Raw genomic sequence first — 27,044 nt, forward strand, 5'->3', positions numbered from 1 at the left:
CTAATGTATTCGACACTAGGATACTGGTGTTCCCACATTGTCCAAGACAGCTTCCTGCCTTCAGCTTAAAATTCAAGGGAAACACGATATAGGCCTGAACTGCCAGGGCTGAATCAAAATGGAGGCCAGCCCAATCTGAGATTTGAATAGGCGCAATGGAAACCTTGCCAAAGTTGTACACATGCATATTTACATACTCTGAGCAGGGAATGGAAATACGATCATTTGCAGTCACTGGAAACGCACAATAAAATGAGCCTGGGGTCAGGTGAGACGACAGTCCTCTGTCTCAGACTCACTTCATTATATCTGAATACCAGGATATCAAGTCTGAGCTAAGTACCGCTATTTCCAAAGAGCAGCACAACCAATTATATTAAGAGTATGTGATTATGTCTGGGCCTTCAGGAGGGAATTCTAAAGGTTTTTTAAGTAAATAAACAAGTAGATCATGTTCTGAGCAACACAATGATAACAAACCAATAAATAAAAGCGCAGGCTGGGTTGCAACATGGTGGCCATTATTCAATGACCACAGCCAGCCGTCCAACCAGGTGAACGAGGACCGTACCTGGGGCCGACCGCTGGTCTATGACCAAGTCTCTTATTAACTCCAGTAGTAAATGGCAGTGCCAAAATGACCATTTGCATTAACGCACAGTTAAACCCAGTATTAACCATGCATGGTTAGTGAAACCACAAGAGACAATACAACACAATCTGTCAACAAATCCAACTCGAAAAAACACATAGGATCAAGTATTCCTATTTCAGGGAGTGTTTGTTCATCCCGATTATGGAAATGAATATATTCAACCGTAGGCTGCCACGAGTCCTGCTCACCCAAGAGATGTTCATCTGTATTTATTTTGGATTAATTCACATCTGATGAGATCATCAAAGCCATCGAAAAAACTAGAAGGATCCTTCTATTATTCAAACAAACACCAATAGCATGCATGTCTTCTGCACTCGTTTGGCCCCACAGATGCTTGAAGCCGGGACCCAAGACTGGTACCATGTCTGGTAGATAATGTCACAATGACAAAAGTGCAGCTGGCTCAGACTTCCTACTCAGTTGACCTCCAGATGAGCAGGCTGGCTGGTCCGTGACATAATTTGTGTCCTATAAGCCACACAATTGTGCATGAGGTGACCTACTTCCTGAATATCCTTCAGACCGGGCGCCACAGCCTGCAGTGAGGGCCACATATCTCAGCGTCACACAAACTCTGATGCCACCTTCGTCAGCCCGAGTGGCATTATGCAATACACTTGTAGTTGCCTTCGCTAGCTCATCCTTGCTCTGACAGATAGTTCTCTCTTTGGCCAAACGATGGACTTGTAGGACATTCAAATAATGTATCAGAACTGGCATGTGGGATAAACGTTTGGAAAAAGACAAATAAAAAAAACATGTGAAACAAGAACAGATGTGAAATGATAACATTAAGATTGGCATATCCATTTCCTCCTCTACTGTAACTAAAAGACAATATACCATTACACATCCCAACGCCTGCCAAAAAGACTGAAGGCATTGCATCAACAATATCTGATCATATTATGTTCTCAACGTTTCTCCACAAACGTCCTAAACTGATCTTTTATTGGCATTGTACATATGAAAGTGTCTGGTTGGTGAATCTGGTCATTGACATTGTATATATGAAATGAGAGTTTCTAGTTTGTGAATATTTATGATCTGTTCTTTGCATAGGCTGCAAGGCTGTTTTGCAGTACACCACTCGGAATGGATGGTTTTCATGATTAATCATCTTTTATTATTCTTGTTCACATAATGATGTTAGAAATGATTGACAACAACAATGGGGTATCAAATGAACAGCTGCTACTGTCTGCTAAGAAAAGGACTGCGGGCGAGGCCCTATAGAGATGTGATCACAAAGATACTGATAATATACATAGGGGAAGATCGCTTTCACTGGTAAACATAGCACAAAAGACCACAGGCTAGCAGGCACACACACACACACACACACACACACACACACACACACACACACACACACACACACACACACACACACACACACACACACACACACACACACACACACACACACACACACACATTATAAAATCTAACTTCTCAACTGTCAAAAGGTAGATTTCCTGGAGAATTCCATCCAGGATTGTGATTGTGGAGTAACTGAAACAGCCGACTGGACATTGGATCACTTTCTAACAAACAGCTGGTACACAAAGGTGAACACACTGTTCTGAATATGTTGGTATTGAATCCAGTTACAGTTTGGAAACAGCTTGTTTTCTTGGTTTGACAATGAGAATATGTTTTTTATGAATCCCAAGAGTATGGTCAGGCCTTAGTACTTCCAGTAAGATATTGCATTATCATGTTCATATGAATACAGTCAAGATGTTCCACTTATGGTTAACCCAAATGCTGACCAGTTGACAACATATATGGTCGGAAAGAAATGTATATATCGTCTATATCTAAATAAAATAAATGAAACCGATTTTTGATTCATTTTCTTACCGAGAACAATTGCATTCATAAATGCGTATAATCAGTTAATCACATGATCAGGTCAATTTGTGTTGAAACCAAGGACCAAAACAGATCAACCCTATAAGCAATCAGTAGTAAGATGTATAAAGCCTACTGGCTTGTATCATATTACAATCAAGACCGATTTCTATTCCGATCTTTAATGAGTTCTCTTTCTGGACATTAGATCCTACGTGAATATGGTGCTGCTTGATCAAATGTATTAATTAATCATAATATATAGTAATCCACAGGATAATTTAGCACTTAGAATCTGGAACCATGTGTACATAATGTGATAGGGAATAAAGATATTGTATCGAAAAATTTCGTTACATCATCGAAAAAACATACCCTCAAACCGTCCAGTTTTCACAGTGATTTCAATCAGTCTTCAATAGCTAATTTATCATTGTAATAAAAAAGGAAATATACATTTTTTTCTGCGTTGGCAATGTAAATTCCAATATATTACGTTAGATTTGTATTGAGAGTTATAGCAGATATACTATATATGATTTCATTCATCTATTTAATTATTATTGACTTAGCCTATCTGCCTGGACGATCACCACCGCTGCCCTGAAACGTTAATCCGGTATGATGTATGATATGAAAGAGCACTGACAATACATTAGGCATTTGCACCCAGATATCATTGGTTCTAGCCTGTCCGTTTGAAGTTTGCACTGTAATTGTTGTAAAGGACCGACGAGCTGATTGATTTGGGTGACATTGATTGACTCATATCTCAAATAGGATGGACGAACATGTAGGTCAACGGAATAGCCGTCTAAAGTCAATGTCAGGTGCGACTCGCGCCGGGAGATAAAACAAATGTTGGTAGTAGGATGATACACAAGATACATAAAATCAATGGCTCAATAATTGCAAGAAATCAAAACATGTCAAACACGTAGCTATTCAACAAAAATAAGGATGGTCTCGTGATGGTGCATCTAAAGTGTCTCAACGTTACTACTACTAAGCCGAAAGATCCAAGTGTTTAACACACAACCTTCGATGCCTTTCTGGATATCATCACATGTGACCACCATCACTTTCTACCTGCGAGATGTCACTGTCCGAAACGTTTCACGAGGGTCCAATAATGCAAATTCCTACCTGATATTGGTTTGAATCGTTAGTCCTACTGCATGGACGCTGTCTTGGATGTAGGCGTTACGCTCACTGCAAGCGATCCTCCGACTCCTGCTCCTCTCCCTGCCTCCACCACGGCACCACCAAGCCCCGCCTCCACCACGGCACCACCAAGCCCCGCCTCCACCAAGCCACGCCCCATTACCGTACAGCGGAGAGCGCAGGAGGAACACGAGCGCGCGTCGCTGTGCGCAGTGAGAAGGGAAGCGCGTCACGGGCTTCACGAGGAACATGGGCTTTCTGCCTGTTGGCACGATGAGTTCACGGTGCTTCGAAAAAAAAGCAATGATACGTTATTCGGTGCCCAATTTAACACTTCGCCGCGCTCGTCTTGTACCGAGAGAATATCGTGTCAATTTTTTCGCGCCGAACCAATTGTAGTTTTTCCTGGCGCGTGCGTGTCCGCGTGCGTGCAGCGCCTATCAGGGGTTGATTTGGGCAGCGAACCATTCCCTGCCAAGCGCCTGTCAGTTAAACCAAATAGACACTGCTCTACGACTGACACTCGTTCTGACGGTGTCCATATAGATTTAGCGGTCGGTTTTCATCCACCTCACACCGCACGCCTAACCGTATGATGATAGCAAATAACGATACGAACAAGAGCTCACATCCCGAGACATGAGATCAGGTTAGATCCGTTTAGTAATGTCACGTGGTGAACCGTGTTTATCTAGACCTGTGGCACAAACCCGTGTGAAATCCTGACTCAGAGGTATGCGTGGTCCATTCCAACACTCCGTCATCTGGGTTCACTAATTAGTCCACACTCGACCAGGAGGTCACCATGCAGCGTATGAGGAACAGCCAGAGGAAGGTCATTGTGCAGGCCTACATTGTGGCCCTGCTTAATCATGTTAAGGATACGAATACTTCCAACCAACCATAACCTTAACATTTACCTATCGCACACGAATATGACATTTAGTCAAATGTTTGCACTTTCACTCAATAATTATCTCCTAACCAGGGACGCGGCGACAGTACATCAATTCAGAAATCGAATGTCAAGGAACATGCTATCTTCCTGTGAATCTGTGTGGAATGGGGTAGGCCCACTGTACTATAGTCGCTGAAGGAGATTTAACTGTACAATGGGATTTAACTAGTCCTCTTGGGCCCCCCGGGATGCATTTGTGCTTCTTAATATATACTGCCATCTAATGGACAAACATGTGAAGTAAACCTCAAGGTAGCATATTGGCCTGCATTTGCTCCCCGGTCCAAATACAATTACTTAACTCGTTTATTATAAAAGACAAAACGACCAACAATAATTCATTCTCTGACCTTAAGTATTCAAATTCAAATTATATTCAAATTATTCTAAGTTGATGGTCCGTTAGTTTAAGGTTTAGGCCTTTAGTTCTAAACATCCCATCCATCCTATCCTTTCCATGCTACTTACTTTAGGTGATTCCCTAATGATGGGATTTTATGATAATTATGCCATCTTAGTCACCCTGTCCTTGTTTGCGTTGGGCATTTTGGAAAACATTTCGGGGAACGAGGAAAGGCTTTCAGTAATCACCTTTTTCTCGGATACTGCTGTCTAAGTGCGTGCATCCTCATTGGCTGTTAAGGTGTCACTTAGCAACCGAGTCATTTCACTTGAACCTCGGCCGCCGCAGAGCAGAGAGATTCATCAAAGGGATATTTCTCTTGTGTTTCTTCTCTCGTCAGGCTTTTTTTTTATTAAGCACAGTATGGCGTCAACTATTGTCATTACAGTAAAAAGTATATCGTAAAACATTGTAAAAACTGAGGTGTAGCAACTTGCTTTATATATTTGTAATTTTTCTTTATCCTGCTCTATGTCATAGTGGTGGTATGAGGCTATCTATGCTATGGGGTTGTGCCCATGTGCAGTTTAAACGGTCCCACCAGAAGAGGGGAGTATTAACATGTAGTAGCATCTAAACTCTGCTAACCCCTTTGTTATCTGGATTAGTTAAACATATTAACAGCCAACGTTTTAAATATCAGCCTATACAAATAAGAACAAGTTGTAGCCTGGATGTGTTATGAGTTATAAGGGTAACTATTTTCCCATTCACACAGAATTTATTCAGGTTTCATTTTGCGTGAACCTCATGCGTCAAATGGAATCTGCCATTGAACAAACTGACTTGTCTTTGCTTTGGACTGTTGTTAAAGTAAACAACGGTGCTTAAACACTACTTAAAAGAGTACAGAATACCTTTTGACACTTATAGTGACTTATTAGAGTTCATAGTGACGCACAGTTTAGCTGTGACAACAAGAAACACGTTGATAAAATGCCTGGGGCCCGGGTTCAATAAATATTCCCTGTAACATTTATGAACAATGCACTGACTTCATTGAATAAACAGCAGCCGACGTCAGGAGAAGGTGAGTTTAACAACCAGCCTTTTAACAACAACATAACGGCATATTACTCAAAACTCCAGTTGAGGCCAACGTAGGTTATGTTTACCACGTATAGGTCAGGGCCTGATCACATCCACCGAATCTGTCCCACACACTTCATATCATATAATTTAACCTTGTTTATACTCAACTAAAGCAAGGTCTCTCCTTCGCGCTCACACTATCTCCACCATGAGCCCAAACTCAAACAAACAAATTAAAATGCTTCTCCTTTTGTCGAACCCAGTTGTGTGTAAGAGTGGGCTTATCTTTTTGTGCCTTACATCTGGCCGGAGACATTGTTGCCTCACACGGTTGCGGTATTTCCATGGGAACCACGGTTCTGTCGGAGGAGTGGGGGGGTGTGTGTTAGGCCTGGTGGCTGCCTCCCCCGCGGGTGGGCTGTACTTAAACCCGACCGCCTCTCTCTTAATGCCAGAGGTACGGCTCAGCATCACAGGAGAACACCTCACGGTGGCATTTGGAGACCGGTCGAGAACCATCGCTTTTCCACTACAAATTCTACAGATTCATGGATTTATCAGCATATCAATTCTTATAAGGTAAGAAAATCCCCTGCTCTAGTCCACTATTTGAAAGGGTTTGAATACGTACTTATGTATTATTTGTCTAGTAAGAGCATTGTTTGTAAAGAGACCCAAACAACCCGGATGCACCCATGTGTATTCCTGCTCAGACGTTTATTCACAGTTCATTTTAATCTAATCCTCTGCAGGAGATCCCATGTGGGTGGCTGAAAAGATTTGTGAGTCGGTGGGGAAGAGCATGGTCCTGTTTGGGGAGAAGTCCGCCAAAGGAGCCCAAAGGATCACGCTGTGCCCCAACGTCATCACCCCGGACACCATACCGGACTTCTTCATCCCGCCTCAGATCCAGCCCATCCAGAAGGCCAAGCCCTCGGATCAGGCCCGAGCCGCCCCAAGCATCAGGGTGTCCCCCTGCGAGGGGGGGAGCCCCAAGCCCTGGGAGGCCCCCTGCGGCCCCCCCCGCCCGCACATCATCCAGGTGGAGAGCGTGGAGGAGGGCCCCGACGACGAGGACGCGGGCAGCGACGGAGAGGAGACCACCAACGCCGACCCCCGCAGCCAGGCGGCCCTGTCGCTGCCGCACGTGGCCCGGGCGCAGACCTGCTACGGCTTCTGCACGCTGCTGGAGAGCCCCCACACCCGGAGGAAAGAGTCCCTGTTCCACGTGGAGCCCGGCTCCCTGCCCCTGCTGCTGCCCCGGAGCCGGTCCAACACCTACACCCAGAGGACATCCCCCCGGCCCAGCCCCTCCACCTCCCCGTCCTCCTACAGCCTGAACGCCCTCGCCGTCAGGCTGTCCCCGCGGAGCTACACCCTGAGCCGGCAGAGCACGCTGGACAGCGACACCACCTCCTCCAACGAGTCCTCTCCCTTTGGCTCGCCGCTGCTGGGCAGGTGCCCCGGGGCGGCCGGCAAGCCTTCCATCTTCAAGACACTGAGCCAGGAGCGCCTGCTCACCCAGAACCAGAGGAGGGGTCTGCCCTCACGCAACAACTCCCTGTCCACGGACGAAGGCAGCTCCACCGACAACAGCCCCAACGTCATGAGGAGGCTGTCCGAGGAGACGACGGAGGGCCTGTCCAGCGGCTACAGGCTGGCGCCCCCCGCCTTCTTCCCCTCGGACCTCACCCTTAGCCGGGAGAGGGCGATGCGGGAGAGCACGGTGCCGCTCGGGAACAACGGCAGCCTTCGAATCTCGGCCGAGTACTCGGCCGACAACCAGAGACTGCGGCTGAGGCTGATCAGCGCAGAGGGGCTGTATGCGGCCAGCTCGGACACCAAGGGCATTAACTGCAGCGTGAGCCTCTCGCTGATTCCCGGGAAGCTCCAGAAGCAGCGCAGCACCGTGATCCGGAAGAGCCGTAACCCCATTTTCAACGAGGACTTCTTCTTCGACGGCCTCACCGCAGAAGACCTCTGTCTGCGCTCTCTGCGGTTCAAAGTGGTGAACAAGAAGTCGTCCATGAAGAGGGACTATATTTTGGGGGATTGTGATCTGCCTCTCTCTAGCTTTGTAACTTTTTAAACCTTTTTATTTTTTACTATTTATTACCTACGTTTTATATCATAATTTTATATGAATTAAATTACATGAAACATTGTCGTTTCTTGTACTTTGCACTTTTTTTAATTAAACAATCCCTAACCTGTCAGTTAAATACATCTCCCTGGCATTGTAGTGAATGCTCTTTAAGAAATGAGGGGCCAAAGCAGATGTCATTAGTCAGGCCAAAAATAACCCTGAGGTCTAAACACGTCTTTAGGTTCCCTGGGTTTCCTCTGTATCTCTTAGCATCAACAAGGCCGCCAATTTGTCAGGATTTGATTATTCACCTTCTGCTGTTTCTCTTAAGCCTGTTGCTTCCCTCGTGACCTTTCTTTTAATGAAATGTTTCTGGCAACCAGAGAATTTCAATGCGAGCTTCGACCCAATGGCATACATTTAATCAGCAAAAACAAATGATTCCAGCTTTATCAGGCTGTAACAAACCTGGTGGTTCAATGTGAATATTTTCTTTTTTTAACTATATTTTATTTATTTTCTATGTTATCTCTTTTGAAATTTGTAATGTTTAAATAAGTGGATCTCCCAAAGAACTGCAACCATAACAGTTGTGGTTTGGTAAAAAGACATGAAAATACAAAGTGATAGAGCTGTGTTTTATAAACTGCACTATAGCAGCTCCAGCCCAACGTGGTCTGCATGAACAAACTGATAAAGAGGTCATTTCCCAGGCACGCCCTGAGGAACACTGACTATACATCTTATGAATGGTATTATATCTAGAATATAGACTTTAGGGTGCATGATATAGGTCAGTGTTTACACAGAGATTGACCTTGGGCAATCACATCCTGCTTTTCTCACTGGTCGAGAAAAGGGACTTAAAAGCATCCGTTTCCACTACTGCTCCTGGTTAAAGATTAATAGATTTCCATGGGCTTACAAAATCTCTGAGATAAAAGGGCTGATGACTTTCACTTACAATGACATCCATAACATTGGCTGACAGCGTAGCGTAATGCAAATTGTATTTTTCTGGGTTTTCTTTTTTTCAAAGGGAGAACGATGCTTACTGTGGTGATGATGCAAGGCCTAAAGGTTCATCAGGTATAGCCTATCAGCCATAACTGATGTCATGTGCTACAGAGAATAAACATAGAAACTATTATGAGAATAATTGCAGACAGTCGGTTGATCTGACACACAAATAAATACAAACAAAGTACAAATAATTACAATCATCTATCATCAATAGTCATCTCTGTATATCTTTTGTATTTATTCATTATTTAATGGGAGTCTCCTCCAATTCCCAGGGAGAAATTTTGTTGATAACACTTACTTTTCTTTTGTAATTACAACCAGGCTAGCTCTTTGTCCATTATGTTAGGAGTGCTTCTGAAGCCTCTGGATTCATTTGTATCTGAGTGTTGACTCAGCTGTGTCGTGCCTTGCAATAAAAGAGGAACAGCCAGGGATTCTCCTCTCTGGTCAACCCCTGATAACATTCTAAGCTTTCTAATTTATTTTCTGTGAAAAAAGCCACATAAAATGGCTCTCAGCAGAGCACAATGGCTGGAGTGCGTCACTCGATTTGAGGGGGTGTTCATTTCTCAATAAACATCAGGCCACTTGTGACAGTGGTAGGACTCCATTTTGATCATGTAGCAGCATTTAGCCTTCACTGTGCATATTATGTTTTAGTTAATACTCCTTTAATAATACGGCTGAGATCAACAAGCAGATTGAACATTCTTTGTTGAATCAGATGTTATATATTATATATATATATATATATATATATATATATACAAGCAGATTGAACATTCTTTGTTGAATCAGATGTTATATTATACATATATATATATATATATATATATATATATATATATATATATATATATATATATATATATATATATATATATATGTGTGTGTGTGTGTGTGTGTGTGTGTTTATTAGGCATACCCACAGTCATTGAATGCAATACCATTCGGGTTACATATCATATATATCAATATATTTGTCACTCCAGATGTAATCCTGCTATAAATCCATCATTATCTAATATATATATAGTGACATATTGGACTGCTTGTGTTTTTTGTAAGTTAATATTGCCCTATTTCTAATAGGTTAAGAAATTTATTTCAATGAATTCCTTCCTTTGCAGGCCATCTCATGCCTAGAGTTCAACACCAAGTTGACCTTTAGGATCTCTGTGGTATCAGATGCCCTACAAAGGAAGGAATTAATGAATTGAATGAACGATGTTCTTCCTTTGCAGGGCATCTCATGCCTGGAGGTCAACATGGTGACTGTTAATGGGAACCAGGGAGAATACCTTGGGTCAGCCTCTGATGTCCTAACCCTAACACTCTTCCCATGATATATAAAAGCTAGGGTGGGCAATGTGCAGAAACCCGCCCAAAACCAGAGTAAGCTAGATTTGGATAGTACTGAAGAGTATCGTACCCCTCCCTTCAGGCCTCCCTCTAAAGCCACTCCCCGAAGCACATGACCTGCTTGGTCCTGTGCTTTAGCATTAGGTGTGCCCAGCCTTCTGGAATACATGGTAGCCAAGTAGATGGGTAGACAGACAGGTAGGCCATCCAATAATGAGTGGACAGGCTTATTACAGGCCTGCGACAGATACAGATACAAGATTTATGGAAGATTTTCGAGATTTGTAACAAATATGAGCAAAAAAAAAATCTTAATATCGTGTATATTAGTCAGTTTAGCCATTATTTGTACAGAATAATACAGAATAATAATACAAAAAATACCTGCAAACACACAATATCTGGTGAGCATTCCAGTTAGACATTGCAGTGGTATACAAAGGACGGAGTGACGGGCGTGGCCCCCTGCTCGGCCTGGGGCTCCACTCTCCAGTGTTTGTCCTTCATGATGTGGTCCGCTTGCTCAGAACACGCGTTCCTGCTCCTTCCTGCTGTCGCACATCGGAAAGAAAACAGAGCTTTTCCTTTCCTCTCCCTTATCTTCTGTTTATGTTTTGGACCAGCCGAATGTTAAATAAGTCCAGTACATAAATGTTATTATCAGGAATTCTGTTTGAACAGGCCACTTAATGGTGGCCAACCACAAGAAGCCTGCAATGGCCTCTTACGTTTACCTTCAGCCTAGTTATGTTCTCATTGTCAGAAACTAATGGCAAGACTTGCAGTGATATATGTTACTGGAATACATTTCATTATTGCATTGATATTGCAACCGTTATTCAAATTCCCTCAGTTTTGAAGGCATTAAAGATGTCTGCATTCTTCATCGCAATTTGCTAACTCTGATCATGACAACCAAGTTGTTTCATGTTTTCATTTTGTGTTGTCATTTACATCATCATTGGCTGTTAAGAGTGTAACCCAAGCAAATAGCTTGTGCAGATTGTGTGTGTTTTTGTTATGTTCAAAGCAGATATCGCTTACAGAATATGCAGACAGTTGCATCAGTAAGCAGCTGCACAAGCAAATACACAATTCGCTAATGTCACTGGATTCTATTGATTTAAGATTGCAAGATTTAAAGGCGTAGGATAGAGATTTTGTTTTTAAGATAACCCCTGCTAGCCATACCTGGTCAGTTACTTTATCTGCTGCACCTTGGACGAAGCATCCAACCAAGCGTCATACAATGCTTGGTTGGATGCTCAATAAATATAATGTGATACAATTAAATATGAAAATGTAAGGCAACCTAAATTAAAGACTGTACGTGCGCATAACTTTGGCTCACGGTCGCGGCAAGATGTTTTCTTTAAAAACGCCAGTTAAATTCATTCTGGTTTGTAATACGCTATATAAAATATAAGGCTCTAAAAATGGAACAAATGTAATTTTATGTATTGACCGTGCCATAGCTTATGCTACGGACAGTATCCTCACATACCATCAACGAAATATAGCACTGCTGTAACAATTTATTATTTTCTAATAAAATAACACAAGTTCACCACTGTGAATAGCTAAATGAGCCTCCTATAAGTGTGTATGAACTGAATCCGAGAAATGCTTACGGGGGTCAAACCCAATCTCTTCTGGCAGAAGTCACTGCGGAGAGGAAGCTCTGCAGTCGCAGGGGGTGAGATCCACCCAGAGAGGCTGCAATCCCTGGAGGGAGAGAGTCTTACTCCTCAGCCGCCCCTGGAACTGCAGATATCATATCAAGGCCTCTCTTTTGATGTGTCCCAAAGTGTCCCAAATGTTTTTTTTTGACCCAAATGAATTGTATATGCAGAATGTGGTGCTTGTATCCCCATTTGGTCGATTAGTACAAAAAATGTATCAATCTGCCACACTATGCAACATGGAAAACAATTTGTGTCATATACAAGTTACTGGGAGTTTCATTCATGTGACGAAACTCAATGCAACAGTGTTTTCCGAGTGCAACAATCAATATGGCTACCTGCCACGATCCAGTGCTTCAACTTTTCTGGTGCGAGCCGCACACTTTTATCAAATAGCCAAAGACACCACTGCTGGCCAAAAGGTCCGAGGCCTTCGACAGAGTAGTCCATGCCAAGCTGCAGCATCTGGTCCACATAGAGCTGTGCCTGAGACTTCTGGCCTTGGTACAGGGAGATAACCGTCTGGTTCCCAGGCTAAATGAGAGAGGGAGAGTTGTGGACAAATGCCGGGGCAAAACTTGCTAATGCAATCCAGGCAGATAAAATCATCTGTATCAATTTCCAATTGTATATGCACTGTGAAAGGCTTAATTAAATATACAGAAGTTAAAGGGATAACGTGTTTTGTTCTGTTTTGTTAGGATTAAGAATAGATTCCAGTTAATCTGTTTTAATGAATGTTTCTATAGCTATAGTGTTGAAACTACCATTATGTATGCCTTGTCTGTTCAATGCCTATTGCCCTTATGCCTCATTGGAAGGAGGATACCTATTTTGCGTGTTTTAGTTTGTGTTTAACCCCAATTCATTCAAGATGCATGGAGATGCATCAATACAACATCTAACACTAATGTCATAACACCAGGAATGACTTATTACATTAATCTATGAAGAACCCAACTCATCATGAACTTAAGAATCCCCGCATTTTGGCTGGCAGCTAAATGGTTTTCACATGTTTATCAGGAATAAACTAATTTACTCTGTGTTGTCAGATTTGACCTTTCAGGGGTTAATATTCTGTAAGAAGGCTATAGAAATACTTCTTGCATGTACCACCGACAGGTGAGGACTCTCAGAATCATAGCACTTTAATCCCAGAGAGAATCCCAGAGAATCCTTCGTATGTTGTTGTTACTTGTTAAATAATGAAGAATTGCGCACATCTTTTTCCCTCCACATGATGCTGCCTGTGGACAAGCTGGAGGTGTGTCTTATAATGGCCACTAGGCTCAGGCCTCAGCAGCGCACACCTTTTACACCATGTGAGAAATCACATGTGTCTAGCCACATGACCCTGTTATGTGTGTGAGCGGAGGATGCAAGTGTGTGTGTGTGTGTGCGTGTGTGTGTGTGTGTGTGTGTGTGTGTGTGTGTGTGTGTGTGTGTGTGTGTGTGTGTGTGTGTGTGTGTGTGTGTGTGTGTGTGTGCGCTTGTTTGTTTACGATTGCTTCACAGAACTAATTGAGACATGTTACACGATCACGTGTAACTGACGTGCATCTGACTTAATGAATTTCAGGGTGAAGTCATGGTTATCCTGACACGTCTAATGTGGTGTCTGGTTGTTTCATTTCTCTGCCTGTTTTATTTTTCGACCACTTACAATTCAAACCAGAATTCAAATTAATCACGACCTTGCCTTCTACCATGTGCATTGACAATACTGGGCGGGGGACAGTCTGACCTTTCCTGATACAACAGCCAATGTCTTTAGTGTATCTTAAACATTGGCAACGCTTCGTTGCACCTCTTTAGGTGTGAGCCGGTCTTGTGCTTGTGGAAGCACAACACCAGCATGATGAGTGTTGACTGTTTGATTTGAAATACGCTCTTAGCCTTGGAACTATAGAGAGAAAACCGAACAACCTTTTCTATCAGCTGCGATAAATCGAATCTTGATAGCAGCAACCTCTTCTGTAATGACCTGTTGCTGTCTGACACATCGGAAGCTTACATAATACCCAATAGGCAGAACCATATACCAGATGAAAGATATTTTTTAAAGTGGTTGGTTAGTCATGCATACAACATCAAGTTAACTGATATTAACAATTAAATAGGTATATTTCACTATAATTATTATTGACGACAAAAATTGTAACTAATAGCAACTATCAAAATACATTGATAGGAGAACATTTTTTACTTGGATAAACTACTTGGATTTATACTATCCAAGTAATAGTACATTTCAGTGATTCCAGTGATTTCTGTTGCCCTGCCACTGACTCAGCTGGCATCCAACTGTGAAAGCTCTATATCATACTATAGACTTTATAGTATATATAGTCCTGCTATAGAAGTATATAGACTGTAGCAGGACCCACAACTCTGAACAGCAATAGCAGGTCAATAGAGAGAAATAGGCTCACAAACGGAACAGGAATGTATTGCAAGGTGTTTTTTGTTGTACAAATATTGTATCCTTATATTGTGTCCTTCTGCAGTAGGAAATCGGAATTGCTTTCATCAATGTTTTTTTAAGGATTGAATAGAGTCGTTTGCTTGTGAAGACTCCTTGGGCCCAGCCTCTTTGTGCCTGCTTCCAGCATAGAAACCTTTCTCACACTCGTGTTCACATTCAAAGGGCCTCTTCCCACACGCTGCCTCACTGGAATGCGCCTCATAGTTTCCACGTCTTGTCGTCATGGTGGTTGTGGGAGAGGTCGAAGCAGAGCCTCCAGGCATCACAGCTATTAGTCTGCCAAACGGAAGTGACCTGCACCTCCCTCATCTGAGGCCGCATATATTGAAAGACCTCCTTTTAGATAATGGGAAAAGAAAGAAAAGTTATTTTGGTACATGTAAAGTGTTGCTTAAAACACAGCAAAGTCACCTTTAGTGATATATTGTTTGTCAATCGTATTGATTGTCAATTTAAACAGCTTGTCTTATTTGGATGGCCCCCATACATGTTCTGTCTATCTTAACACAATGGTAACCATGTATTGGAAGCCACAGAACAAGTACAATTTATTTGGACCAGTCAAATCTAAAGTCCTTTAAACAAGGTTGATTGTCATGAAATTTGTTTGACCAGGCCTCTTAATTGTGGCCAAAAAAAGGAAGTCTGTATTCGCTAGAATATACCTTCAGCCTTCTTGTGTTCTCATATGGTAAGTTCAAGTTCAAGTTCTTTATTTAATCAAATGCACAAGAAACATGCAGTATCAGTCATGGCTGGCAATGAAATTCCAGTGTTCTAAACTCTCCTTGAAAGTGCAGGTACCAAGTAGAAAGTACAATAAAATAAAAGTAATAAAATAGAACCAGAACTTTGTGATATATTTTCCTGGAATTAATATTATTATTCCTCCATTTTGCATGCAACATGTTTCAAAAACGGTTATTTACAAGACAAAACACACAGAAACAAAATATTGGGCACAATTTCTGAAGGTGATCAGTGGTGATTTCATTGCCCAAAACTGGTGCTCATTGTTCTGTGATGAACGATACTTAAGGATAAGGTGTGCTATAAAATATGGGCCAAATCATTGGCTGCAATGAGTGCAATAACATTGAAATAGCATGGACAGATGGTGTGAGTTTGTTATGTTCAAAGCAGATCACTGTCTTACAGAATATCCACCTTCTGGGAGAGTTGCCACATCAGTAAGCAATTGCACAAGCAAATACACAATTCGCTAATGTCACTGGATTCTATTGATTTAAGATTGCAAGATTGAAAGGGCGGAAGATAAAGATTTTGTTTTTAAGCTAACCCTGCAAGCCACACACGTCAGACACTTAATCTGCTGCACTTTGCACGAAGCATCCAACCAAGCAGCACGTGATGATGTAGTGATTTCAACAACAAATACATGTCTCCAATCACCACAACATCCAAACTCTGTGTAAAAATAACGTTATTTGTGTTCAACTTTCGAAAGCAGGTCACAAAGTGCTTGACAGAACAATATAATCCAAATTGTGGCTGTATGATGAGATGGCTCTTGACATAGAAATGTTATAAGCCATTCCTGGTGTTTGTATTACATTAGTGTCAGATATTGTGTTGTAATGTATCTTGCGTGAATGAGGTTTAAACACAAAAAAAACGGTACATCAGCCTTTATCAGCATTTTCCAAGTCAACTGTAAGCATGTTTTCACCTGTGTGGCGTTAGAAAACCCTCCATATAACAACTCAGAGCATCAATTGGCTGGAGGCGAACACTAGCCGTGATGCCAACATATTCTTTTTAACCTTTTTTATATTCTTGACCTTTTAGTGGTTTGATCCGCATTTAACCAGTAGAAACGTGCCGGAGACATAACGGCTACAGTCCATAAACAGGGGAATTTGGGGAAGAGCTTGCAACGCATATTTGCATTGGGCCTTACGACTGAAAACCCAATCGTCAAGCCCATAGGGTCCTTCAGAACCCGCGCCACCAGAACCTGCTGACAGACCACAACACCAGGTCTGTGGAGAAAACCGGGAGACAGGGAGCCAACACAGGGAGACCAGTGGGCATTCAGTCCATCCTGTCTCAACACTGAATCTTCCCAGCAGACATGACTTTGCCCACAACCTGTCGAATGGACAGAAGGTAAAGGAAGGCACACCTTGAGCAGCAACCTGCTTGCAGTCACAGCTGACAAGAGCTCAATTGAAGATGATGACAGACAGTAGAGAAAGCACCAGAAAGTTGCATTTTAACGTCTGAGTAGCACCGGCAACTCTGGCTTTAACCTGGTCAAACTTAAATAAGTGAAATATTGAGGGTTCATTTTTTTTTTTTTACAGCACATGCTGGTGCTTTTCCTCCATGTTTCCCCTCATTGGCTGGTGAAAGAGGCCGCCTGACCCGAGCTGAGCGAGAGCAGATGAAGCAGATGGATGAGCCAATTGTTTGAGGAAACAAACAATGCATCAGAATTAATTCATGCAATGTCCATTTTTCTATTTGTGTTTCCAAAGACATCCAAAGAAAAATTCTTTATGTAAGCTGGCTTCCGTTCTCCTCCTCGGTGGTCCACTCCTCCTCCACTGATCCTCTGTGTAGATCCTCCACCTCTGGGTTGTCCACCTCCTCCTACGTGGGCAGGGTGTGGATTACATGCATTTGCACAAGGGCTGTTGATCAGGATGCAGCTAGGCCGTTATATGGATTCACACAAACGGCATTTATGCACATGTATGGACCTCCAAAGATCTAGAGCATCCTCCTCTGAATGTGTGAGCTTATCAACACCATAGCCATAATCAAACTGGCCTCGCACTCTAATGGGCCTTATTCTGTGCTGAGGTTTTGACCACTTGCCTGTTAGGATGTTTGAAAACTCCCATCCGGACAGGAAGCAGGTGGTTAAATATCCAGGGGAGACTCTCCTGGATTTGGATCATAACCCACCTCAAGAGACCCTACACTTACACCTTTTTGGCTCCACCTTGCTCCAGCTAGCATTACCTTTCCTCAAATGATCAAACAGAAAGAGCAGGAAAGTGGAAAATGGGATGGAGGAAGAGACATAGGGAAGGAAGGGACATGAAGAAGGCTTTGGCCTGGTGCACAGTCAGCATCAACTGGATGCTTGAGAGATTTCATTCTATCCATTGCCCATGATTTCTGCATGCACATGAAGAGAAAAAAAAACCTACATCACTATAGGGAAGTGAATATCCAGTAGGTAGGGAAAGACGGACGCAGGGAAAAGGGAAGAGAAACAAAGTGCAAAAACTCATGAAAGCTGCAAAGAAAAACAAAATAAATGTAATCCAGGATCCAAAAAATGAAAAGTTCTAAGGAATGGTGGGACCTCGTAAACAATGGATCTGGGTATAAAGAAAATATCAGGAGTAGACAAATATTTCATGGTGTGCAGCAGGACAAAGCTACATATTATTTTAAACACTGTTATTGCTGGTGCATTTAAACAGTAAAGCCACCTCGGTGCTGCTAGACTTGGGAAGCTTAATTGCACCGGTCCAGCTGCACCAGGTGGTCTGGCAGAGGTCTGGCTACCTTCTCTGTCCGCATGGAGGTTCTAAAACGTACCCTCTGTGGCTCAGCTCCCGCTAACTGCCACAAAGGGGGGTAAATGCCCTTTCACCACCGGGGTTGTGCCAAATTTACGTTTGCCTCTACAGCTAGAACGAGTCTGCTCGGTGTACCGGAAATTACTTGCGACTAGTAATTAAAAAAACGAAAGTAAAAAAAAACAGTGATGTCGGCCAAATGGACCTTCACCTAAAACGACAGGACGTCTCCACGGGATGTGATCGGTTTGCAAACTCGTCCCAAGTGAGGACAGGCCAGAAGGGGTGACCAGAGGCAACTGCTGGCACAGCAAAATCTAGGATTGGAAGCTAACACAAGCGAGGAATTGACTGAAAGTAGTGGACAAAAACTCATGGTAGTGCTGGCACATTATCACCTCCTTGGGGCACATTTGGGGTGAGGACGAAAAAACAGGGACCACATTCAAGCGAGGGTCCCCTGGCAAGGCCTCAAGAAGGCAGTAGTGAAGAAGGCAGTAGTGTCAGCACGCAGCGCTGAAGGCCCACTCAGCTGATCCGGTAACACCCGTTCCGCTCCAACCCGGGGGGGGATGTCAGGAGTAGAGGTTTTTGAGCCCAGGCAAGCGGAGCTCAACAAATTGAATAAAGAAGCATTTGTCAATTTTCAGTTGTCATGTTTATGCGTGCTATTATTATTATTTTTTTCTACGCAACCCTCCCACACCCCAATTACAGATCAGCCGTAAAGCGAAAACATCTCTGGACACTGAAACACCAACTCATCTTTCCTATTGGTAGTTGAACAATCAAACAATTTGTGGATTTTTGAAGATCCAAAGGCTCACAAAGGCGACATTTCTATGAACGGCGACGTTTAAAGGCTCCCCACCTGATTGACAGGCAAACAATCCCTGTTACGGTCATAGTGTCTTTATCTGCGTTCTCTGCCGCCCTTCCCCCTCCTTCCTGCTAGTCTAGCAATCAGGTAATCGAGTGCACCTGTGCTCAGCAGAGTGTGATACATAGAAGTTGGGAGCAGAGAGGAGCACAGGGCCAGTGTGTGGAACCTAGTGAATGCACTGCTGTGTTTCGTGTTGTTTCATGGAAGTGGTCGAATAAGCTACTTTGGTTAGATAGTGTTTAGTTGTAGTTTGGATGATTAGTAGTTGTTTTTGTTTAGAGATTTTCCCTTTTGGGAAAAAAGATTCTTTGTTATCTTGATTCATTTAATAAACCTTTTGTTTACTTCTACCTCTGTCTGTGTCTCTTCTTTGCCCCCCAGAAAAACAATATTCTTTGTTGCTTCCCTTATCCCCCTGGATACTAATTGGGGTCGTAACAATCCCCCGCTCCACTTTTCATAAATCATTTTCTCTCTCAAGTTGGTATGTAGACTGTTTTACCAAGTTTTATTTATTCGTATTGTATTTATTAATTTGATTCCTATTATTTTTGCACTTGTAGTGGGAATGCATGCAAGGAATGCCTCCAGCTAACCAGCCGCTCCAGATGGTATGTCACACAGAACCATCTGGGAACTCCTCCTTGGAAGATAATTCTTGGCAGGGGATTGGCACAACAATCTGTCAATCACCGTCTATCATCTATCCCTGCGATCAGGTAGTTCCTCACAGGACGCAGATTGATCCAAATCCTTGTGGTTTGGCATCAGGTGCGTCACTTAAAGTCCGGCAAGACGGGTTCTCGCGTGATTGTGATCCCCCAAACCCCGGAGGACATCAATCTGTTGAATCGATCGCCATTGATACATTGATGACTGCATTCTGAATTGGTCCACTAGAATGTATCTGGATGCTTCTTTTTTTAATTACGTAGCTGACCCTTGCCAAGCCTGAATATCTCTGACACTTTCAATTTACAAAAAAGCCTGGAGGAAGAACCCTACAAAGTTTTTGGTAGTATAGTTGTTTATTTACAATCGCACAAGAACACAAGCGAACGCACATGCTAGCACAGTGTGCACACACAAAGAGGGGGGGGGGGGGGGGGCTTTGATGCAAACTTCCCCTTTGCCCCTTGATGTCACATGTGTTTTTCAAAGGACCTTATCAAGAAGAACATTTAATAATTTAACATTAATTTAGCTTTAAATAAAACAAACTGGCTGCCGTCAGTGAGGCTGCGTCACATGATGAACCCAACTTCCCTGCGGAGTTGAACCTGCAACCCTGGGACGCTGTGGACAGACGCTCAGTGACGTTCGCATGGTCGTTTCATTTGTGTTTAAAATCAATTGGTTGTATCATGTTATATTTCCTTCTCAGGGTCCCCCTGCAGCAGATGGCCGCAGTTAGCTGACCCGTTCACACAGACGACCCCCCACACGGCCGTGTTCAGCGACAGACCGAGTGTTTGCGGGCGTGCTTCCCTTCGGCTACTACAACTGCATCCTAGAGGCAACAATAATGTACCTATTCCTCACCCCTCTGAAGGTCTCTGTACGGCCCTGATACACACTATGGTACCTTACATCTGAACAACCTGAGGTCAAGGGGGCAAATGGGTTTGAACTCATTGGATTTTATTTTACAGTTACTGAGGCAATGGCTAGGATTATGTTTGAGAAAAAAAAAACCAAACAACCTTTTGACTGGGACGTTAATAACTGAAACAAGGAGGCTTATCTTCTGTGGGTCTCAGGTAGGACCTACTGGCATTAGATTATTAGCAGAGGGTTTAAGTATCATCCGAGCCCACATTCTCTGTCCTGGCTGCTTGCTTGGTTGATTCCATTAGGAAGACTTTCAGAATTTCCCAATATTATCCATGAACAGTCGTGAGGATAGATATGCCTGAAGGCACACGTTTCCCTGTCTAACGTCAATACACAATATGCTGTTATGTAACTTTCTCGCTGGCTCCTTGGTTTATGATAGAGTTACTTTCCCTGAGGGTTAATGCTCTACAATTTCATATATGGAGAACATCATTTGAAAGTTCCCTTCACAATAAGGGCATGCTCACATATAGCAGTGCTATAAACTTAAACGCAGCGGCAGCACAGATATGATACAAGTCCTTTGCTTTAGATGGTGGATTGTGTGTGTGTGTGTGTGTGTGTGTGTGTGTGTGTGTGTGTGTGTGTGTGTGTGTGTGTGTGTGTGTGTGTGTGTGTGTGTGTGTGTGTGTGTGTGCGTGTGTGTGTGTATGCGGGCGTGTGTTTTTCCGTTTGCTTTGGCTCATTCCACTCCCATGGCAACCAGGCTCGCTGTGAGCGATACCATGGAGATGGTGCCTTTCATGTGTGACATCCTTTTGTACCGACCCATGCGTTGATCAGGCCCGTCTGGGTTTGAGGGAGGGTGCTCTGTGAGTGAGCAGTACAACACCTCCTCGTGGCTCAACATAGGGAATATGAGCTTCAAATGTGCTTGTTATTATAATTATTATTATTATTATTATAAAACTTTGGTCAGCAGGTCATAATGACAACGCATCTTTCTATTTGTTGTCAATAACAGAGTTATTAAGTGCCCTAATGTTCATTATTTATGCACATTTCAAAATCGGTCATGATGATGATATTATTGACGATCAACATGGTGATATTTATCATTTATTATTGTTTATTTGTTTTATTAGGGTTTAGGTTTGATCTCATATTGTATTCATCATTAAGTGGTAGATATCATATCATCATACATTAGCTTGTCCGAAGCAGGCCTCGTGCTACACACCCACACGTATTTTGTGAACAGAAGCAGTAAGAGTAATGTCGGCAGGCCTTGCTGAGGGTAGTAGTCAACATACTGATACAAAACTGATTGTAATGCAGTCAGGTAGATACAATCACCTGGATCAATTTCAGATTGTTTATGCTATTCAAAATGAATAATTAATTATTGGCTCTGTGAGAAAGGAAAATGGATCACATTTTAAGTTTTGTTTGTTTTAAGAATAGGTGCAGTTAATCTGTTCTTAATTATATTTCTGTTGTTTCATGTAGATTCCGGTATAACGTACTTTGATAAAAGGCTAAATAAATACTTTGGAAGCACTTAAGAATAGCTGCAGCTTTACAACATTAATAAAAGAGCTGTAAATAGTGAATACCTCATTAATTTATGTGTGATCATTATAGTGTGTGAGAAAGCGTTATAAAAAGCGTTAAGTATTTAGTTTGAGCCTGTGAAGAATACTGTGAATCTATGCCTTACCAGGTAAAAAGGACATGGATCGATTATTTCAATCCAATTGTCTTGGGTCTGATTTCATCAAACTGGCGACTATCTTTTGTTTACTCTGTATTTATGAATCTCATTTAAAAGCTGGCCAAGCCTTAGTATCTTTGCAGCAGTACCAAGTAATTATAAGTTAGGAGCAAGGCATATATGGTACTCACTTTATATAAGCTCACACAAATAAATGACTAAGAGTTTTTACCTGAACTTATCTTGAATTGCAGCTTATGCTTCTTAAATTATCTTACAAATCATTATCTTAATAAAATATAACTGAATAAAGTTGAATATTCAACTAGTTTGAAAAAGGCTGAATTCACTATCATTTCACAATTTACTTGATACATTTTTGGATATAACTTTTGATTAAAGTTATTTCAAAGTGCTACCCGACCAACAGGTGAGGACTCTCAGAATCATACGACTTTAATCCCAGAGAGGTAGCATGATGGGTCAATCCTTCACGTGTTGTTGTTACTTTGTTACAGCTTGTCCACAACTGTGCACAATCTGGAGGTGTGTCTTGTAAAGGCCACTAGGCTCAGGCCTCAGCAGTGCACACCTTTACACCATGTGAGCGATCACATGTGTGTCTAGCCACATGTCCCTGTTATGTGTGTGAGTGGAGGATGCAAGTGTGTGTGTGTGTGTGTGTGAGTGCGTGTGTGTGTGTTTGTGTGTGTGTGTGTGTGTGTGTGTGTGTGTGTGTGTGTGTGTGTGTGGAGGATGCAAGTGTGTGTGTGTGTGTGTGTGTGTGTGTGTGTGTGTGTGTGTGTGTGTGTGTGTGTGTGTGTGTGTGTGTGTGTGTGTGTGCCTGTATGTGTGTTTATGCATGCTTCATGCTTCATAGAAGTAATTGAGACACGTTACACGATCACGTGTAACTGACGTGCAGCAGACTTAATGAATTTCAGGGTGAAGTCATGGAAATCCTGACACGTCTGCTGTGGTGCCGGGAATCAGGCTGACCTTTCCTGATATAACAGCCAATGTCTTTAGTGTATCTAAAACATTGGCAACGCCTCACTGCACCTCTTTAGGTGTGAGCCGGTCTTGTGCTTGTGGAAGCACAACACCAGCATGATGAGTGTTGACTGTTTGGTTTGAAATACGCTCTTAGCCTTGGAACTATAGAGAGAAAACCGAACAACCTTTTCTATCAGCTGCGATCAATCGAATCTTGATAGCAGCACTCCACCTCTTCTGTATGGACCTGTTGCTGTCTGACAAATTGAATATTTACATAGTGCCCAATAATGTTTTGTAGTAGTTAGGTACACCTACAATTTTAAGTTAACTGATATTAACTTTAATATCAATTTATACGCTATTCATTTTGAAAGGCACATTTTTTTTTTATTCTTTGGTGCTTATACTGGAATGTATTATGACTGTTATTATGACTCATTAGAGAAACACACAACCTAGCTGATTCCCCTGATGGTTCTCACTATCTAATAACGTGAATATTCAGAGTATGTGTGGCTCCCTGACAGCTGGCACTCAACACAGGCTCTAACTGTAGCAAGTCACGACCCTGAACAGAAATAGCAGGTAAACAGAGGGAAAGAGATTAAACTACACTCAAACCCAACTGGAAGCCAGCCATTGCAAGGTGTTTTCTGCTGTGCAAATATTGTGTCATTGTATCCTTTTAGCGTGCCCTTAGACTGCACTAAGGGAAGATTAATTGATTTTACCAGATTTAATCGAATTATTTTCTTGTGAAAACTCCTTGGGCACCGGCGTCTCTGTGCCTGCTTCCAGCATTAAAAGTGTTTCTTGCACGTGTTCACATTCAAAGGGCCTCTTCCCACACGCTGCCTCACTGGAATAGTTTCCACGTCTTGTCGTCATGGTGGTTGTGGGAGCGGTCGAAGCAGAGCCTCCAGGCATCTCAGCTATTAGTCTGCCAAACGGAAGTGACCTGCACCTCACTCATCTGAGGGCGCATATATTGAAAGACCTCCTTTAAGATTCCAGAAATGGAAAGTAAAGTTATTTTGGTATATGTAAAGTGTTGCTTTAAATGTCCCGAAGACAATAGTGGTATATTGTTTGGCTCCCTGTTCTATCTGTAATGAATGAGATTGTTGGAATGCCTCCAAACATGGTTTGTCTGTGTCAACATAATGGTATATATTTTTTTGACTACTGCAAAGAAATTGAAGCTAATTTTAAAGTAAGCATCATGTCATACAAGGAAACTTGTGTGGACAATAGATGGTCGTGATTCTTACGCCTGTTGTGGTTCACTAAAACCTCTTGGCGTGTAAGATACTGCCACCTGCTGGGAAATATAAAAATTACAGTAATTGTTAAAATACACAAAATGTATATTTTGCAGATTTAGTACAACAATGGTCAACATTGGCAGTTAATACAGGTTAACTTATTAATATGTTTGTTACAATTAATAATAAATGTGATATTATCAGATCAACAAATAAACTATAAACCCACAAAGGGCATTCGATTTTTTGAGGTAGTGTAAAATGCAGCTTTTGAATTAAGATTAAAATAAATCAATCCCAATCCTTGTATAGCCTACTTGTGTGCTGTTATCCACCGAACAAACGCACTTGCGCACATGCGCTCCTCCCCGACGCGCACTTGCACGGACGCGCGGTCACTTCATTATCTCCTCATTAGAAGATATTCACCAAAACAAACATCAACGTATCTCCGCCGAGGCCCCAATGCATGCAAACTTTGTTGATTCATGCGGTGGGAACTCTGTTATGTCTTTTATTTTGGCCCGACAGCCATTATTTACGTGTGTTTACTCTCTACCGTGAGAGATGGTCTCGGCGAGGACACGCTTGTTTACAGCCGATCGCTCCTCGGAGGACCGAGCTCATGAATGCTGGGACGCACGGTGTCGGAGCCGTGTACGCTCACTGCGCTATTTTTAGTCCACACAAATGCCTTCTGGCCGAAAAAGCGCATGAATATGGATATGGCGCTCGGCTGTGCGCAGTTGTTTGCAGCGTGACAGCAATGATTCAGATAGACAGCAGTGATTCAGACAGACAGTTGGTCGGTGAGTCCGATAGGCCTGAACACTGAGCGTGGGGTGGTGGTGTAACATCCTGGTCTTATTTCATGAAATCATTCAATCATTATTTTACGAATAACAACAATAAGTGTGACCTTAATGGAAATGAGAGGTGAAGGTTTTCCCCTCGTTAATGCCACGTAATGTTTGCGTAATAGTGAATATGACCGTAATAGATGGCAACCTTGGATGAGTGATTCAGAAATAGGTAGGCCTATGGGTCTACAGTAAATAGGACGAAGGGCCAAAGTAAAAGTAGCAGGTTACCTTATTTAGTTTGTAACAGCATCTAAGTCCACACAGGAAGGGCACAATTATGTCAACACATTTAAAGGAATGGACCTGCAGACAAAGGGCCAAACATGAGTACAAGGCCGGAGTAGCAACAACACCACAATATATTCAAGATTAAGTAACAATCAAGCTCAGGATATATCAAACCCACAATAAGCATTCCTCCCTCACCATGTTGTAGCTTGTGCTCAAGTGATGCTTGCCAGGCCCTTAATAATAAAAAAGACACAATGTGTAAAATGTATAACGTAGCACACAATGAAAACATGTGAATAGAATATAATTTGTTCCCTCTTCCTGTGGTAAAATATTCAAATACAGTTTCATCCACTATTCAAATACAGTTTCATCCACGTATATATAAAGGTATTCCCTGTAATTAATTATCAAGTAAAGTTAAATGAATACAAATGTGAAGCAAACATTTGCGTCTCGTTGGCTCTGTGACCAGCTGCCCAGGATCTCTCAGGCAAACAGTGGCCCGGGATTCATGGAGCAGAATTCACAAATAAGTTCAATTCAAATGCAACATGTCATCGTTTCATCATTAAAATATATCATTATGGCAAATGTTAAAATCACATCATTCCGGCTACTTCCTTCTGATGTTGAGAGACAATTTAAGTGATTGTCTGATAACTGTCGAAGAAACACCTAAACCAGGCTTTTGAGGTCCACAAAGGAAGGCCCAATTTATACCCTCCCCTTGCTCCCCAGGGTCCTAGAGGCATAGCGCTATATATGTAAGAATCACGTAAAATGTGGTACATAGGTAGGCCTGAAGTGTAGTGTAATAATTTACCATTTTAGACGCCATGTGAATTCTCTGGTTGATGTATTTTAAAAACCTATTTGAAGAGGGGTTCTTGAGCTCTGGAGAGCTTGCTAAAATAGGCCTATATCACCACCGTTAAGGGGGTATTGAATGTATGTCGGCTACTCATTTAGCAGATAATTCACGCTATATATCGTTCTAATAGAAGACTGACATTGACAACAATTAATCAAGCTAGATGAAGTGTTGAGTATTATCAGGAGATTTTGGTCTGAAGAACATAATGAGTTATGGATTCTAGACAAATCATTTAATTTAAAATTAATTATATCGAGGAAAGTGCGTCTCATTGAAGCGTGAAACACGTTTTTAGAAAAACAAATCCACAGTGCTGTCAGAAAGTTATTAAATTAATTGATAAGAGTCACCCAGGAAATTAATGAATGTCAGTGCG

At 42.3% G+C, this 27,044-nt stretch overlaps 2 protein-coding genes across 7 annotated transcripts in view; one reads left to right on the forward strand and one right to left on the reverse strand.

Moving 5' to 3' along the window:
* The window catches only part of tln2b (talin 2b), an 84,104-nt gene extending 80,292 nt beyond the window's left edge, over window positions 1-3,812 (reverse strand). For all 6 annotated transcript variants that reach the window (XM_030366857.1, XM_030366859.1, XM_030366858.1 and 3 more), the window contains exon 1: window positions 3,662-3,812. The gene's annotated coding sequence lies outside the window, so the exon portion shown is untranslated. The remainder of the gene's footprint in view (window positions 1-3,661) is intronic.
* Window positions 3,813-6,468: 2,656 nt separating this feature from the next.
* On the forward strand, window positions 6,469-9,647 carry c2cd4a (C2 calcium dependent domain containing 4A). Its single transcript, XM_030367148.1, has 2 exons — window positions 6,469-6,651; window positions 6,825-9,647. The coding sequence occupies exon 2, from the start codon at window positions 6,833-6,835 to the stop codon at window positions 8,159-8,161; it is 1,329 nt and encodes a 442-aa protein (XP_030223008.1). The 5' UTR covers window positions 6,469-6,651; window positions 6,825-6,832; the 3' UTR covers window positions 8,162-9,647.
* Window positions 9,648-27,044: the final 17,397 nt, after the last annotated feature.

This window comes from Gadus morhua, chromosome 9 (genome assembly GCF_902167405.1).
Source record: "Gadus morhua chromosome 9, gadMor3.0, whole genome shotgun sequence".
NCBI classification, from domain to species: Eukaryota; Metazoa; Chordata; class Actinopteri; order Gadiformes; family Gadidae; genus Gadus; species Gadus morhua.